At 41.6% G+C, this 16743-nt stretch overlaps 1 protein-coding gene across 1 annotated transcript in view; it reads right to left on the reverse strand.

The window, feature by feature from the left end:
* LOC109928458 (thiosulfate sulfurtransferase/rhodanese-like domain-containing protein 2) overlaps nucleotides 1-16743 on the reverse strand; it is a 21520-nt gene that overhangs the window by 4462 nt on the left and 315 nt on the right. Inside the window, 11 exon segments of the mRNA XM_048593214.1 lie at nucleotides 2699-2874; nucleotides 5750-5801; nucleotides 5803-5870; nucleotides 6203-6305; nucleotides 10867-10995; nucleotides 11650-11758; nucleotides 15342-15391; nucleotides 15393-15456; nucleotides 15458-15493; nucleotides 15495-15667; nucleotides 15752-15817. Of these exon segments, the coding sequence (XP_048449171.1) occupies nucleotides 2699-2874; nucleotides 5750-5801; nucleotides 5803-5870; nucleotides 6203-6305; nucleotides 10867-10995; nucleotides 11650-11758; nucleotides 15342-15391; nucleotides 15393-15456; nucleotides 15458-15493; nucleotides 15495-15667; nucleotides 15752-15817 (1026 nt within the window).

Here is a 16743-nt window from a genome sequence, read left to right on the forward strand (position 1 = left end):
CAATGGTATCAATGTGGATTTCACAAGCTTCAAAATCTCCCCTCCCCCTACCGCATCCCAAAACCAGTCCAGCTCGTCCCCGCCTCCCTAACCTGTTCTTCCTCCCACCTATCCCCTCCTCCCACCTCAAGCCGCACCCCCATCTCCTACCTACTAACCTCATCCCGCCCCCTTGACCTGTCCGTCCTCCCTGGACTGACCTATCCCCTCCTTAACTCCCCACCTACACTCACCTTTACTGGCTCCATCCACGCCTCTTCGACCTGTTTGTTTCCTCTCCACTTACCCTCTCCTCTATCCATCTTCTATCCGCCTCCCACTCTCTCCCTATTTATTTCAGAACCCCCTTCCCTCCCCCTTTTCTGATGAAGGGTCTCGGCCCAAAACGTCAGCCTTTCTGCTCGGCCTGCTGTGTTCATCCAGCCCTGCATCTTGAAGCATGGAGTCAGTTGGGTGTCTCACCTGCATTTTGTTTGGAGACGGGGGGTGGGAAGTAGCAGTGTGCAAGTATAGGCAGATTCTGCAGCGAGAAGCTGACATGTCTGTGGTATTGATATCTGCAAGTAAATACTACCTTCTTAAAAGCATTCCTAAGTCACACTTTATACACTACACTTGCGTACTGAGTATTCTATATTATTATTATTTTGATGGGATGAAGCACCGCGTCTGGAAGGCATGTGCGTGTGCCCCTGCTTTGCATGTGTTTATGTTTGCGTTTGCATTTGTGTGCGCATACGTGTGTATGTAGAAGACTTCTGTGATGACTATACTTTGAAAGGGGTCCTTTAATCAGTAAAGTTTGAGAACCAATGATATGTGACATTAAGCCCAGGGCTCCTGTCCCACCAATGAGGTGTCACATTCAGTGGCCCTCCTGCTTGATTGGGACAGGATCAGGATTACAGTGCTATGCTTCTCTGAATGTTTGACGTTTCATGGGGAGGTTTGATCTTTCTAAATCTGGTTGCATTTAAATCCACATTTTTTATTAATGTCGATATTGTCAATATTGTCCCAAGCATCCTGAAGTTCTAAATGTTGATTATTTACCAACAAGGCAATGGCATAAGGAATCATTCTTTCCAGATTTAAAGACATATAAAATTCACAAATAGGGCATAACTGAGCGTGGAAAGTAAAAGGATCTGCAGAAGGAAGATGTTCCAACCTTATGGGTTGTCTGAGAGTGCCTGAAACCTAGAAACCATGATATGAATAAAACTCCTTTATTGTATCCATATATCTGCAACTGAATCCTCAGCTTTCTGACCCACAGGCCACAATCAGTGAGGATAGGTAACTGCACCTCCTCCACAATAACAACACTGGAGCCCCCCAAAGGATGTGTCCTCAGCCCCCTACTGTACTCCCTGTACGCTACTGTGTTGCCAAGTTCCGAATGAATGCCATCTACAAGTTCGCTGACGACATCACCATAATGGGACGGATATCGACGACTGCAGAAGGGAGATAGGGGGCTTGGTAATGTTGTACAATGAAAACAATCTGTCTCTCAACAGTCGGCAAAACTAAAGAACTGATCATTGACTTCAGAAAGAAAGGAGGAGAACACGTCCTCATCTACATCAATGGAACTGAGATTGAGAGGGTGAAGAGCATGAAGTTCCTCAGTGACGAAAACGGACAACCCGTCCTGGACTTCCCACGTAGATGCGATGGTCAAGAAGGCACAACAACGCCTCTTCTTCCTCAGGTGGCTCAGGAAATTCAGCATGTCCATAAGGTCCCTCACCAACTTCTACAGATGCACCATTGAAAGCATACTGTCCATAATGGCCTGGTATGGCAAGTGGCCTGTCCAGGACCGTAAGAAACTACAGAAGGTTGTGTGCACAGCCCAGACCATCACAGAAGCCAACCTTCCATCCATGGGCTCTATCTACATGGCTCGCTGCCGCGGAAAGCTGCCAACATCATCAAAGACCCATTGCACCCTGGTAATGACCTCCTACACCCTCTTCTGTCAGGCAGAAGATACAGAAGCCTGAACATACGCACCAGTAGGTTCAGGAACAGCTTTTTCCCGGCCGTTATCAGATTGATGAATGGACTCTCCAGCCACAAATAACGCTAATCTTGCTAATGTTTATCTTGCTTAGTGCACACTCTGTGCAATGTATGCCATAAGTCTTTTTGGTCTATACATCCTTTGCTTACTACGATCTGCCTGTACTACTTGTAAACAAAGTTTTTCACTGTATTTCAGTACATGACAATAAATAAATCAAATCAATCAAACCATGAGAACAGGAACAAAGTAACAGTCAAGTCAACAACGTTGAACATAATCCACAAAAGGAGTAACTGGACACGGTCCAGGATAAAATTGAATTACTTTTAGTCTTAATTAACTTTACCAATATTGCAAAACTATGCACATGTGAACAAATTAATTTTTGTAATTTTTAATAAAGAGCCTTATGCAAGATTATCCAGAAAGGACCTCTAAAAAGACGCATCTTAAAAATGATAGAGCTGATCTCCAGAAAGTACCTTATCAGTACTTGCTCACATGTAGTATTTGTTTTAATAGGGAAAACTAATTAATCACCCTTGACTACAGTAATTTAATTCCACAAGAGCAAAAATGTTAATTTTGGCATTTTGCCACACCAAGTTAATTATACAACCTTTACATTTCATGTAATTCTTGCATATAATTAATGATTCTTACCTTTGACCTTAGACAGGCTGAGCCTCATTCACAGCTGATTCCTCCTGTACAATACATAAGGACCTGTTAGTCCTTGAAACATTCCAAATTTGTATCTACGTAATCTGGAAAGTAGCTGAATTTCCGGATATTACGGGCAATGCAGTTTTGAAAATTTCCCCGAGCAACATAAATTGCTACAATTCAACAAACAAATCTCAAGAGTACAGGAGCGATAAAAGTAGTATGCATTCTGCAATGATTCATTGAAACAATTGGTGCTACAATTCAGTGCAACATAATTTTTACTGTTCACGGACTGCTTGCTGCAAGTCAATAGTGAAATAAAGTTGTATATATATAGAGCAGTTTTCAGTGCATAACACTGATTTGGAATGGGAAGAATGGAGAGTTTCTTATCACCATCTTTGTTGTTATTGCACATATACTAGGAGTTTGCCAATCATCTCTGTGCTCATTAAAACCAGTTTTGCTAGACTGAATGATCTTGTCCACTCCATGCAATGTAACAACCACCTACCGAGCTCATTCAACCCAGGTTAATAATGGATTTTGGCTCCATTGACAGCTCTTTTATTTCCAAGTCAGAAGACTGAGGTCAAATCTCTTTCCAGGATTGAGCATAATCTCAGATGATCCTCCATTCAATAGCGAAAAAGTACTTTCTTTCCAAATGATACATCAAACAGGGCCTTATTTATTGCTTTAAATTAATTATATTGCCATGCCAGTGAGCTTTCAGACCAGGGACAAAAACAAAAGTTGCTGGAAAAGCTTGGCAGGTCTGGCAACATTTGTGAAGAGAAAATCAGAATTAATGTTTCCCGTCCAGTGACCCATCCTCGGACCCTTCCCCTTCTGAGGAAGGGTCACCGGACCCGAAACATTAACTTGGATTTTCTCTTCACAGATGCTACCAGACTTGCTGAGCTTTCCAGCAACGTCTGTTTTTGTTCCTGATTTACAGCATCCGCATTCTTTTTTGGTTTTTATTTAGCTTTCAGACCAGGTTCGTCTTGATTTTTACCTTTTGGTGGTGTGACAAGAAGAGGTGACAATCCTTTTAATTGAGAGGTGTTGCATTCCATAGTTCTTAACAGAATAATAATGAAATGTTAATGACACGTGCAGTTATTAAGGAGCAAAGCAGCCTGCAAATTCAGAGGGATCAAGATATATGTCATTAGATGTGAATCTCCAGAACTTTCTTGTCAATTAACGCTGCTAAGCTGTTTGCTGTCACAACAGACACCTTATCCTCAGCCTTCCTATTATTTTAAATGTTATGTTTATACATTAAATGTTCATAACACCTGCTGCAGAACATTGCTGTTCAAAGTTCACAAGGTACTCATGCTGTTAAAAATGTGTTAATTGACTAAAGCAAGGTCTTTTGTGGCACAGTGGTAACGTTCCTATCTTTGAGCCAGGAGACCCAGGTTCAAGTCCTAACTGCTCCAGAATTGAATAATAACATCTCTGCCAGGTTGATTAGAAAATGTCTTGTTAAAGCAATGCAATTAACTTTTCAGGCCCAGAAAGGGAACAATATAAAATCAACTCAGTCCTGCACATTCATTGAGATTTAAAATTTTTTCTTAGCTTTTTTCCCCTCCTCTTCTCTATTACTTTCTGTACTGATTCAAATCTAATTTACTATCTTTCTCAATCTTGTTGATAATTGGTGCCACGGTTTGTTAAGCTGGCAGACTCCTTGTTGTTCCATTATAATTATACACAATCTTCCAAGTTCTTTTGAGAAAGTTGCCGGAAAAAGTTGAACTAACCTCTTCCAGCAGGATCTGGCAATATTATCTTTTGAATAACTCCTGATTATACCCCATTATTTTGACGTTGAGCTTTGTTTCCTTACTTTGTCATATGCATCCTTCCTTTGCTACTACTTTGTCATACATCAATTTTTGTGATTTAAGTGGTGGTAAACTATTTAAAGGAGAATTAGTCAAGCATAATCCTGAAATACACAAAAACAGAAATTGCTGGAGAAATTCAAGTGTGGCAGCATCTGTGGAGAGATAACAGAGTTAATGTTTTGAGTACAGTGATCCTTCTTCAGAATACTAACTGTTGTCTCTCCACAGATACTGCCAGACCTGTCGAGTTTCTCCACCGATTCCTGTTTTTCTGTGTTTCAGATTTCCAACATTTGCAGTTCTTTTGTTTAGTTTAGAGCATAATCCTGAACTCACCTCAGTTCCAATTCCAATAGGAGTCAGATAAAGGTGGCTCAGTGGTTAGCACTGCTGCCTCACAGCGCCAGGAACCTGGGTTTGATTCCACCCTCAGGCAACTATCTGCGTGGAGTTTGCACGTTCTCTCTGTGTCTGCGTGGGTTTCCTCCCACAGTCCAAAGTTGTGCAGGCTGGGTGGATTGCACATGCTAAATTGCCCGTAGTGTTCAGGGATGTGTAGATTAGGTGGATTATAGGGGGATGGATCTGGGTGGGATGCTCAGAGAGTCAGTGTGGACTTGTTGGGCCGAAGGGCCTGTTTCCACACTGTAGGAATTCTGAGTTTCAGACTAGCCACCAAAGAAATGTTGGCATAGATTAGAAGACCATCAGATGACTTTTTTCAAATCATCTGGAAAAGGCACGCTTGAAATGGCAAAAACTACAAAATTTCCAGTCAGGTGGAAATTAAACAGTTGTTATGGCCACTCCCAGCCATTTACCATTTACTAAATCTGTCCAAGTACCAAGCTTCTTCAAAAACATTTCATTCCCATGACACGTTCTCCAAGGAGTATAATTTTCTGGAACTGTGCAACCACATCCAGCTCAAAATTAATACTGGCTCGTAAGGAATTGTTATAGGGAAGGCATTGGCTGCTGCAAAGACCTTGTTCAACATGGGAATCCAAAATAATCGCTCCAAGGTTATTGGTGTAATGAGAAACCACATAGGATTTCTGAGCATACTGATGTTCCTTCAGTTGCACTTATTATGATACCCAATATTTTAAATAAACTTGCACTTTTGAACTCAGTAATTGACTACAACATTAAAAAAAATCAGATGAATAAAAACTCACTATTTCACTCTCATAGAAATTACTGCAGTCCAAGAGAATGGTGTTTTTTTCGAATCTGGGCACTGTTAGACAATGTTTCTAGTTTTCTGTGGGACTCTTCAGGAGTTAAATGAATTCCTACATTACAACTTACAAAACAAACAAAAAAAATCATTAAGTTACAGCTGTATGTAACATGCACATTGCTGCAACTAGTTTCAATTAAACACGTATTCGCTTCTACAAGATTTGTAAAAATGCCAGCAAGATCTAGTTCCCGAGCTAAATAAAGCCTGTGTTTATTTAAGATCCTGCTCTAATTCCAAAACCACTCCAGTACTCAAAACATTATCCTTTTAAGTTAATAATAATAATGGCATAAATTGTAAATGAATTACAGTGCCATTTATGAACAGATTTTTAGCTAGTCAATGCACCAGCAAACAATCCCGATCTGCTCCTTTACTTACCAGCATCTTTATAAGAAATCTTGTCAGGATCTACTCCCATGGGAGCAACCTCTTTATAAAATCCAACACGGGGGTCTTGGAAACAGTGGGATCTTCCTGCACTCTGCTTAGCCAAAAATACTTAATTAAGAATTATTTTACAGATATCAAAGATACAAATAATTTGAATGGTTTTATACATCAATGTAGGCAGTGCAATACATGAAGTTTTGAATTTGCCAGAATTGTATGAATGAACATATTAGTCATACAACACAGAAACAGAAATTTCTGGAAAAACTCAAGTGTGGTAGTGAACCCAAAATATTAACTCTAATTTCTCGCCACAGATGCTGCCACACCTGCTGAACTTTTCCAGCAATTTCTGTTTTTGTTTCTGATTTCCACCGTCCACAGCTCTTTCAGTTTTTATTTAGCATGGAAACAGACCCTTCGGTCCAACTCATTTATGCTGAACAGACATTCCAATCTGACCCAGTCCCATTTACCACAATTTGGCCAATACCCTTGTAAACCCTACCTATTCATATACCCATACAGATGCCTTTTAAATGTTGCAATTGTACCCATCTCCACTACTTTCTCTGGCAGTTGTTCCATACAGGCACCACCCTCTGTTGGAAAAAGTTATCCCTCAGGTTCTTTTTAAATCTTTCCCCTCTCACCTTACATCTGTGCCCTCTAGTTTTGGACTTTTGGATAGGAAAAAGATTTTGGCTATTCACCCTATCCATGCCCCTCATGATTTTATAAATCTCTAGAAGGTCACCCCTCAGCCTTGAACGCTCCAGGGAGAAAAGCCCAGCCTATTCAGCCTCTCGCTATAAATTAAATTCTTCAGTCCCAGCAATATCCTTGTAAATCTTTTCTGCACCGTCCCGAGTTTAACAATATTCTTCCTCTAGAACGGCGACCAGAATTGTATGCAGCATTCTAAAAGGGACTGCACCAATGTCCTGTGCAGCTGCAACATGATGTCTCAACTCCTATACTCAATATTCTTACCAATAAAAGCAAGTGTGCCATACACCTTCTTCATCATGCTGTCTACCTGCAATGCCACTTTAAACAAATTATGCACCTGTACCCCTAGGTCTCTCGGTTCAGCAACACTCCTCAGGGCCCTACTATAAATTGTATAAGTCCTGCCCTATCAAAATGCAACACCTTATATTTATCTAAATTAAACTCCTTCTGCCACTCGTCGGCCCATTTGCCTATCTGATCAAGGTCTCAATGTGCTCTGAGATAATCTTCTTCACTGTCCAATACACCAACTATTTTGGTGTCATCTGCAAATTTACTAACCACACCTCCTATATTCACATCCAAATCATTTATATAAATGGTGAAAAGCAGTGGACCCAGCACTGATTGTTGTGGCACACCGCTGGTCACAGGCCTCCAGTCTGAAAAGCAATCCCCCACCACCACCCTCTGTCTCCTACCTTTAAGCCAATTTTATATCCAATTGGCCAGCTCCCCTGAATCTCATGTGATCTTACCTTACTAACCAATCTACCATGCAGAACCTTGTCAAATAAAATGGTGAATGCAAAAAATAATCAGTTTTCAAAACACAATCTGAACTCTTGGTTCAGAAAATGGCCTCAGGTTATAAACTAAATCACTCTTACCTACAAGATAAATTTGTTTGCAAAATTCAAATGCATGGATAAAAAAACTGAGCAGAGACTAATGAACAGATGGCAGACCACGGTGAACGGTTATTTTTTTGACTGGACGGTGTACACAATGGTGACTCCCTGGGGTTTCTGCCCTTCAACAGAGACACCTGGATTACAGAGAATGAAACTGGGCTCTAATGGTGAAATTCAGAGATAGTAGGAACTGCCGATGCTGGAGAATCTGAGATAACAAGGTGCAGAGCTGGATAAACAGAGCAGGCCAAGCAGCATCAGAGGAGCAGGAAAGCTGACGTTTCGGGACTGGACCCTTGTTCAGAAATGGGGAAGGGGAGGGGGAATTCTGAAATAAAGAGAGAGAGAGAGGGGGAGGTGGATGGAAGATGGATAAAGGAGCAGATAGGTGGAGAGGAGACGGACAGGTCAAGGAGGCGGGGATGGAGCCAGTAAAGGTGAATGTAGGTGGGGAGTTAGGGTGGGGGGTGGTCAGTCCATGGAAGACGGACAGGTCAAGGAGGCGGGGATGAGGCTGATAGGTAGGTGGTGGTGTTGGGGGTTGAGGTGGAGGGAGTGAATAGGTGGGAGAAAGGACGGGTTAGGGAGGCGGGGACGAGCTGGGCTGGTTTTGGGATGCGGTCGGGGGCGGGGAGATTTTGAAGCTTGTGGAGTCCACATTGATACTATTGGGCTGCAGGGTTCCCAATTGAAATATGAGGTGCTGTTCTTGCGACCTTGGGGTGGCATCGTCGTGGCACTGGAGGAGGCCCAGGAGGGACATGTCGTCCAAGGAATGGGAGGGGGAGCTGAAGTGGTTCGCGACTGGGAAGTGCAGTCATTTGTCGCGAACCAAGCGTAGGTGTTTCATAAAGGTGTTTCGGGCCTGCTGTGTTCATCCGGCTCTACACCTTGTTATCTCAGATTCTCTAGCATCTGCAGTTCCTACCATTTCTGAAACAACTTCATTAACCCCTATTTTTGCAGTTATTTCAAATACTACACTTATTTAAGTAAAGAACATTAATTTTGCATTTTTATAACTTCTTACCACTTTGACTCTGAAAGTTCAGGGACAGCATGAAAGCAAAAGATAAAGCACATGACATGGTGAAGATTAGTGGGTAGCCAAAAGGATTGAGAAACCTTTAAAAGCCAGCAGAGGATAAATGAAAATGCAGTGAGGCGAGAGGGTGGGGCAAAATATCAGGGTAAGCTGTCTAGTAATATAAAAGAGGATTGCAAGAGTGCTTTTTTCGATATATAAAAGGCCAGAGTGGACATTAGACTGCAAGAAAACGAGGCTGGAAAAGTAGTAATGGGGAACAAAAAAATAGTGGTGGAACTACATATGTACTTTGCATCAGTAAGACACCAGCAGTGTTCCAGAACTTCAAGAGAGTTAGAGGCAGAGGTGGGTGTAGTGACCATCACTAAGGAAAAAGTGAAGCTGAAAGGTCTGAAGGTGGATAAATCACCCGGACTAGAGTTCTGAAAGATATAGCAGAGGAGACTGGAGAGCATTGTTGGTGATCTTTCAGAAAAGATTGGAGTCAGAGGGTCCTAGAGGACTGGGAAACGGATCTAACACCATGTTTAAGAAGGGAGAGATGCAGAAGACAGGAAACTATAGGTCAGTTAGCCTGACCTCGGTTGTTGTCAAGATTTGACAGTTCATTAAAAAGGATGAGATTGTGGAATACAATACTTGGAGTGCGTGGTAAAATAGGGCTGAATCAGCAAGTCTTTGTCACGGGGAGGTCACGCCTGACAAATCCGTTAGAATTCTTTGAGGAGGTAACGAGCAAGTTAAACAAAGAGTCGTCAGTGAACGTGATATATCGAGATTTCCAGGAGGCCTTTGACAGAGTGTCACAGTTAGGGGTATGATACTGGCATGGATAGAGGATGGGATGACTGGCAGAAGGCAGAGAGTAGGGACAAAAGGTCTTTTCCAGAATGGCAGGTGATTACAGTGTAGTTCCATAGGGATTAGTGTTGGCACCACAACTATTCATGTTATACATTAATGATCTGGGCGAAGAACCTGATGGCACTGTTGCTAAGTTTGCAATGACACAAAGGTAGATGGAGGGACAGGTAGTGTTGAGGAAGTGGGGAGGCTGCAGAAGGACTTGGACAGGCTAGGAGAGTGGGCAAAGAAGTGGCAGCTGGAATACAATGTGGGAAAGTGGGCGTTTAGGCACTTTGGTAGGAAGAAGAGGCACAGACTATTTTTTAAACAGGGAAAGGCTTCGGGAATCTGAAGCACAAAGGGACTTGGGAGTGCTAGTTCAGGATTCTCTTAAGGTTAACATGGAGGTTCAGTTGGCAGTCAGGAAGGTAAATGCAATGTTAGCATTCATTTTGAGCAGACTTGAATACAAAAGCAGAGGTATACTGCTGACGTTGAATACGGTTCTGGTCAGACGATGCTGAGAACATTGAGAGCAGTTTTAGGCCCCAAAGCTAAGGGTGGACGTGCTGGTGCTGGAGAATGTACCGAGGCGGTATTCAAGAATGATCCCAAGGATGAACAGCTGGTCATACGAGGAGCAGTTGAGGGCTCTGGGTCTGTGCTCGATGGCATTTAGAAGAATGAAAAGGATCTCATTAAAACTTATACAATACTGAAAGGCTTAGATTGAGTGGACGTGGAGAAGATGTTTTCACTAGTAGGAGAGATTAGGATCTGAGGGCACAGCCTCAGAGTGGAGGGACAACCCTTTAGAACTGAGATGAGGAGAGGGTGGTTAATCTGTGGAACTCACTGCTGCAGAAGGCTGTGGAGACCAAGTCATTGAGAGTATTTCAGGCAGGGAAAGATAGGTTCTTGATTGGTCAGAGATCAAGGATCACGGGGAGAAGGCAGGAGAATGAGCACAGGGACAAAAGTTGATGGGTCAGGGATTATAAAAAGACAAGGAGGAGACTAACACCTCTAATTTAACCATAGCTGATGCAAATTTTTGACATTTTTTTCTCTGCAAATGTGCTTTTATAATGTGATAGAATCTGCTCTGCCTTTATCTTAAAGTCCTCTGTAGACGTAGCTTGAAATTGTGGATGAGAAAGCATCGTTTGAATGTACTGTTCAGTTGCTCTCTTGTATCCGTCAACGGTTCCATTAATGCCCTCTTTAGAAATGCAGACCTGAAAGAAACATTGCAGTTGAGCTAAATAATTCAACACATACCCACTGCCCTTTTACAACAAGTCTAACTTATTTTTTGATTTAACCTTGCCCCAATTTCCTTGGAGCTACTTTGTATACTAATTTTGCTATAGTGATAGAACCAGTGAACTACTACCAAGCAATCTGGGCGGCACAGTGGCTCAGTGGTTAGCACTACTGCCTCAAAGCACCAGGGACTTGGGTTCGATTCCAGCCTCGGGTGACTGTCTGTGTGGAGTTTGCATGTTTTCCTTGTGTCTACATGTGTTTCCTCTGCGTGCTCCGGTTTCCTCCCACAGGGCAAAGACGTGCAGGTTAGGTGGATTGGCCATAGTAAGTGAGGGGGTATGGGGGCAGGATGGGGGAGCTTGTTCTGGGTGGGATGCTCTACAGTGGGTTGGTGTTGATTTGATGGGCCAAATGGCTTCTCTCTACACTGTAGGGATTCTATGATCTACACGGTAAAGTGACAATCACTATAAGCTAGATAATGGGCAACACTGAAAACTTACTCACAGTTCCTCGGACAGCATAATTATGTTCTTTACCCAGATATCACAGGCAAACACAAAAATAGAGTGCAAATTGAGGATGCCAAAAATAAAATAACTCCGAAGGAATCTATCTTCTACCTTGCCTGTTAAGTGCAGCTGACGACACAGGGCTTTTTGCCAGGTGCAGATCAGTTGTGGCTCCTCTATATCACAATGCGAGTGATATAACAGCACTTCGCTCGCTACACTAGGGGAAAAAAATGAATACTTATTAAATCCAATAATCAAGACTATAGCAAAGTCTTTTTCTTTACAAGGAAAAAGTTAAATAATAAGAGATAAGCCAATTTAGAAGAGACTCCCTACTGCACAATAGGAATTAATTGACTTGAAGTAAATAAAAATTCTTCTTGTAACTCTACGAAATTCCTCACTGTTTCTACTCTCAGAGAATAGTAAACAAGAAGGGTTAGGGTTAGGTGCATTACAGTGACAGCAGATGGGTGGAATGAGTTTTGTTGGAACAATGATGGACAATTTGGTCATTCCTTCTTTTCCCATCTTCCAAAGCTCTGCAACTGGACTCACAGTGTCGAAGATTTTAATTTAGTCACACACCGGAGCTTTAGACTTCGAGGTAAAGAGGCTTTATTTGTGATATCACGGGGAGCCAATGCTGACAAAAGGTCAGGTCCGTAGTCACCGACGAGTACAAAAACAAGTCAATACTTATACACGCTTTTATAGATTGAGATAGTTATTATAAGCACATAAGCCCGGATAGTTTATCACATCCCCTTAAGGCAGGCCTTATAAAATGTCATACGTCTTGGTTCCACAACTTGTGGTTGCTGATACGTTATCTTTAAGTGGAATGTGTCTTAAGCTTTAGGTCAACATTGAATCAGGAATTCTAAGCTTTCTACAGATATGCAACAATTTGTCGCATATCTCTTACTTGACCTATTTTCCCATCATTTCAACCTCTAATTCTAAGCTTTAGCTACTTCCTACATCTATTTGCTCCAGACACTTTAATTATTCTTCCACACATAGAATTGATTTTCAAATTTGTGCTCAACATACTTTAGAGTCTACTGCAGCATCATGTTTGCTTCCTCATTATGCTCGCATTGAACAGTCTGCAATTACCATGTATATTGTTTGACCAGACACTTGGAATGGGAGAGAGCCACTTTGGGGTTTGAATGGTGAAACTTTCACTCCCTTCCACCGAGAGCCAAATCATCCTCAGATTTCAACCAACGATGATGTTGGTCCAGCTGAAAGGTGTACACAAGGATGCTCTTCATGTGCATCATTCATTCAGAATGTACATATACAATGACAATCCCAGTATTTACTACATACAACGCTGTATTTGACGTTTTGTATGAATGTACAATGCCTCCTTAAGATTCAGTGTTGAAAGTTTAGTTGCTGTACTTTGATTATATGTGTTAAGATCCTAATCATAGACAAATCATAGACAAACCCTAGACTGAGTGATTAAAAAAACTACTTATTTATCAAGATTTAGGGGTTGGTTGCTCAGCTGATTGGACAGCTGGCTTGCATGGCCCAGTGACGCCAACAGCTTGGGGTTCAATTCCCAAACTGGCTGAAGTTAGCATAGAGGTCCTTCCTTCTCAACTTTATCCAACCTGGAACTCAAAAGGACCAGAGTGAAAATTCACACAATTAGATGAACAATTCAGCCTATCGAGCAAGTTCTGCCATTCAACGTGATCACACTGATCTTATCACAGCCTCAACTCTACTTTCCTGCCTGCTCCCCATAATTCTTCAACACATTACTAATTAAAAATCTGCCTATTCCCTCCTCAAATTTACTCAATGTCCCGTCATCCACTGTACTCTGGGGTAGCAATTTCCAGATTCGCACCCCTTTGAGAGAAGTAATTTCCCATCTGTTTTAAATCTGCAACCCCTTATCCTAAAACATTGACTTCTCATTTCAGAATAGCCCACAACAGGATCCATCTTCTCTACATCTATTTTGAGGTATATAAGTTGCTAAAGGAAATTGACAAACAGATCTTCTCTCATTCTTCTAAACGTGAGACAGTATAGACCTAAACTCCCCAACCTCTCAAGACAAATCCCTCATCTCTGGAATCAATCTATTGAACCTGCTCCCAACTGTGTCCAGTGCAACTACATCGTTCCTCAAGTAAGGGGACCAAAACTGTATGCAATACTCCAGGTCAGTACCACTAATGCTTTGTACAGTTGCAGCAACACTTCCCTACTTTTACAGCTATTCCTTTAGCATTAAATGCCAAAATTCCATTTGCCTCTCTTATTGCCTGATAAAGCTGCATATTAACTTTCTATTGGTCACGCACAAGGACACCCAGATCCCACCACGCCGAATCAGTGAGTTTTCTTTCCACTTTGATAACAAATTGCCTTTCTATTCTTCCAACCAAAAGGGAGAACCTTACACTTATCCATGTTAAACTCCATCTGCCTAATTTTGGCTCATTCACCTAATCTATCCATATCTATTTGCAAGTTTCTGTTATTTCTTCATTGTAATTTACTTGCCGATCTACATTAGTGTCATCTGCAAATTTGGCTATTGCACCTTTATCCCTGCATCTGTCATTAATACACATTGTAAATAGTTGGGGCCCAAGGACGAAACCCTATGGCACCCCACTTGTTACATCTTGCCAGCCAGAAAAAGACCAATTTATCCTGACTCTCTGCTTTCTGTTGGTTAGCCAATCCTCTATCAAAGTTAATAAATTACCCAACCCCACATGATCGTACATTGTGTATTAACTTTTGGTGCAATGCCTAATTAAATGCCTTCTGGAAGTCCAAATATACAATTACGGGTTTTCCCATTATCCACTTATTTGTTAAAATTCTTCAAAGATGTAACAAGCTAAGTTAAACATAATCTACCCTTCATAAAACCATGCTGAGTCTGATTTTCTTTAAAACAGTTTCAACATAAGCAGTTCATTTAAACAGAGTGAGATCACCATCTAATATCAATTTATTGCCATTGTTGTGGGAGAGAATCTGATTAAAACTCAGAAGGTCCAAACTTTACAGAAAACTTTAAAGCAACTGGAAGGAAGAGACTTAATTTTCTCTGTAACGGATAGATTTAGCTTGGGTAAAAATGAATGTCAATATGCTAAATATAGTCTGCCAGTCCATTAAGTTATTTCTATATTTATCTACTTATGGGGAATCTGGATATTTCATCTTCATAAGTCAAATCTTGATTAAAGTTGGTTGCTACATCAATTGAGTGTAAATCCATTGTGCATTTTTTAATATTCATGCAGATTCCATATGAGTGAGAAAAGCAGAATGCGTATTTATTTATATTCTTGCTCGTGTTGAAATGTGGAAAGCCAGAGTTGGTTGTACCTAGATTTATCAATTATACCATAAAGACTGGGCAATTAATACTCATTTAATTGAACAATTCTGAGAGGGGCACTATTTAAACCTGGCAACGCTGATAAACAAAAGTGTAACTTCAATGCTTAGACTCTCTCAAGTGTAATACATAGAAAGCTTCCAGTACAGGGAAGTGCCAACCCAATTTGAGAAATGATTTTAAAGCATCATGAAAGTCTAATTAATCTTTTCCAGATTATGAGGTAATTTTAGTGATACAAAGTATTTTAAAATTAAATAATTTTCTGACATTACTATAGTTTCAAATTTAAAAACATAGGCTTTTTCAAACAACAAAGCCTGAAAGTGCAAAGGTATAACTAAAGAGTTGAATGCTTTCATAATTCAGTGTAACTAACAAAAGACTCTTACGAAATTCTTACCACTTTACTTCATCAAAATTTATGTGACTTGCATCAGGCAACCACTTGGATTATGTCAAATTCTTTTTCAGTTCCACTGTGCTGTGGTGATACAACATTGTGATCTGAAGAATCAGATACTCATCAACTTGTTATTTTGGGCAAACATCTTCAGTGTGTTGTAAAAGCTCAGGCATACGTTCATCGGCCACATGCTTGCGAATATCCTCCTCTTTGTCAAACTGCTGCCCACAGCATTCCCAATGAACACCTGGCCTATCAAATTCTCGTGTTGAGGTGCTGCCAACTTTAGGTACTTGTCTTGATTTGATAAAGAAAGCGAATGCCTATAAAATGGGTATATATGTAAATTAAAGTACAATACCGTAGGAAAACTATAGGGGATACATTTGATAGCTTATCTTAAATACTTAGCAGAAAGCAACATGCAACTCTTTGTTGATTATTGCAGATTGTGGATCATTTGGTCCACAAATCTGGTCACAATATAATCAGTATTCCTCACCAATAGCAAATTACCATTTTAATTATATGTCTCAAAAATTATGAATTTTTGAAATAATTTGCTTTCAGTTCTTTTTATGCTCAGGATCAAGCATGCATCATAGAATATTCCTAGATCTATGAAAATTACTTTTATGCAGCATCATAAATATCAGGGTTCAAGGAGAATTCTGCATGAAAGGAAGCATTCTAGAAAAGGGTTACAACTAATAAGACCAAAGTCAAAATGTCAGTTTTTGCAAGTGAAACAGCTTCACGTTTTCACCAGGATATAAAACATTGCAAGTAACATTTGTCACTATAGTCTAATCCTTATCGTCAAGCGTTAGGCTGATTGTTATTTGTACCCGAGGTGTCCCCGGCCCATGAAACAATCCGATGACTAATAGCTGCAAAACGTTTTTGGTCTGTCAAATGACAAAATCTGTCTTGACCCTCGCGGGTTCACATCCTACCCTTGACTCAACCCCTCATACCCTCCCCCCCAAGCTCTCAGCCTTCTCCTGATCACCACTCCACCCCATCCCTGCGGGCTCCCACCCTCTCCCTGACCCTTGACCCTACCTTCAGGCTCTCACCCTCCCCCTGACTCCTGACCCCCGACCCCCCTGGGCTCTCACCCTCTCCCTGAACCTGACACCGACCCTGACCTTGCACCCCGCCCCCCCCCCCCGCGGGCTCTCACCCTCTCCCTGACCCCGACATCCCCGCGGGCTCTACCCTCTCCCTGACGCCCAACACCCCCACACCCCCTCCATGTGGGTGCTCACCCTCTCCCTACCCTCCCCCCACTACCTCGGGCTCTCACCCTCTCCCTGACACCGACCGCACCCCCGCGGGCTCTCACCCTCTCCCTGACACCGACCGCCTCCCCGCGGGCTCTCACCCTCTCCCTGAC

The sequence above is a fragment of the Rhincodon typus genome, chromosome 3 (genome assembly GCF_021869965.1).
Source record: "Rhincodon typus isolate 14 chromosome 3, sRhiTyp1.1, whole genome shotgun sequence".
NCBI lineage: Eukaryota > Metazoa > Chordata > Chondrichthyes > Orectolobiformes > Rhincodontidae > Rhincodon > Rhincodon typus.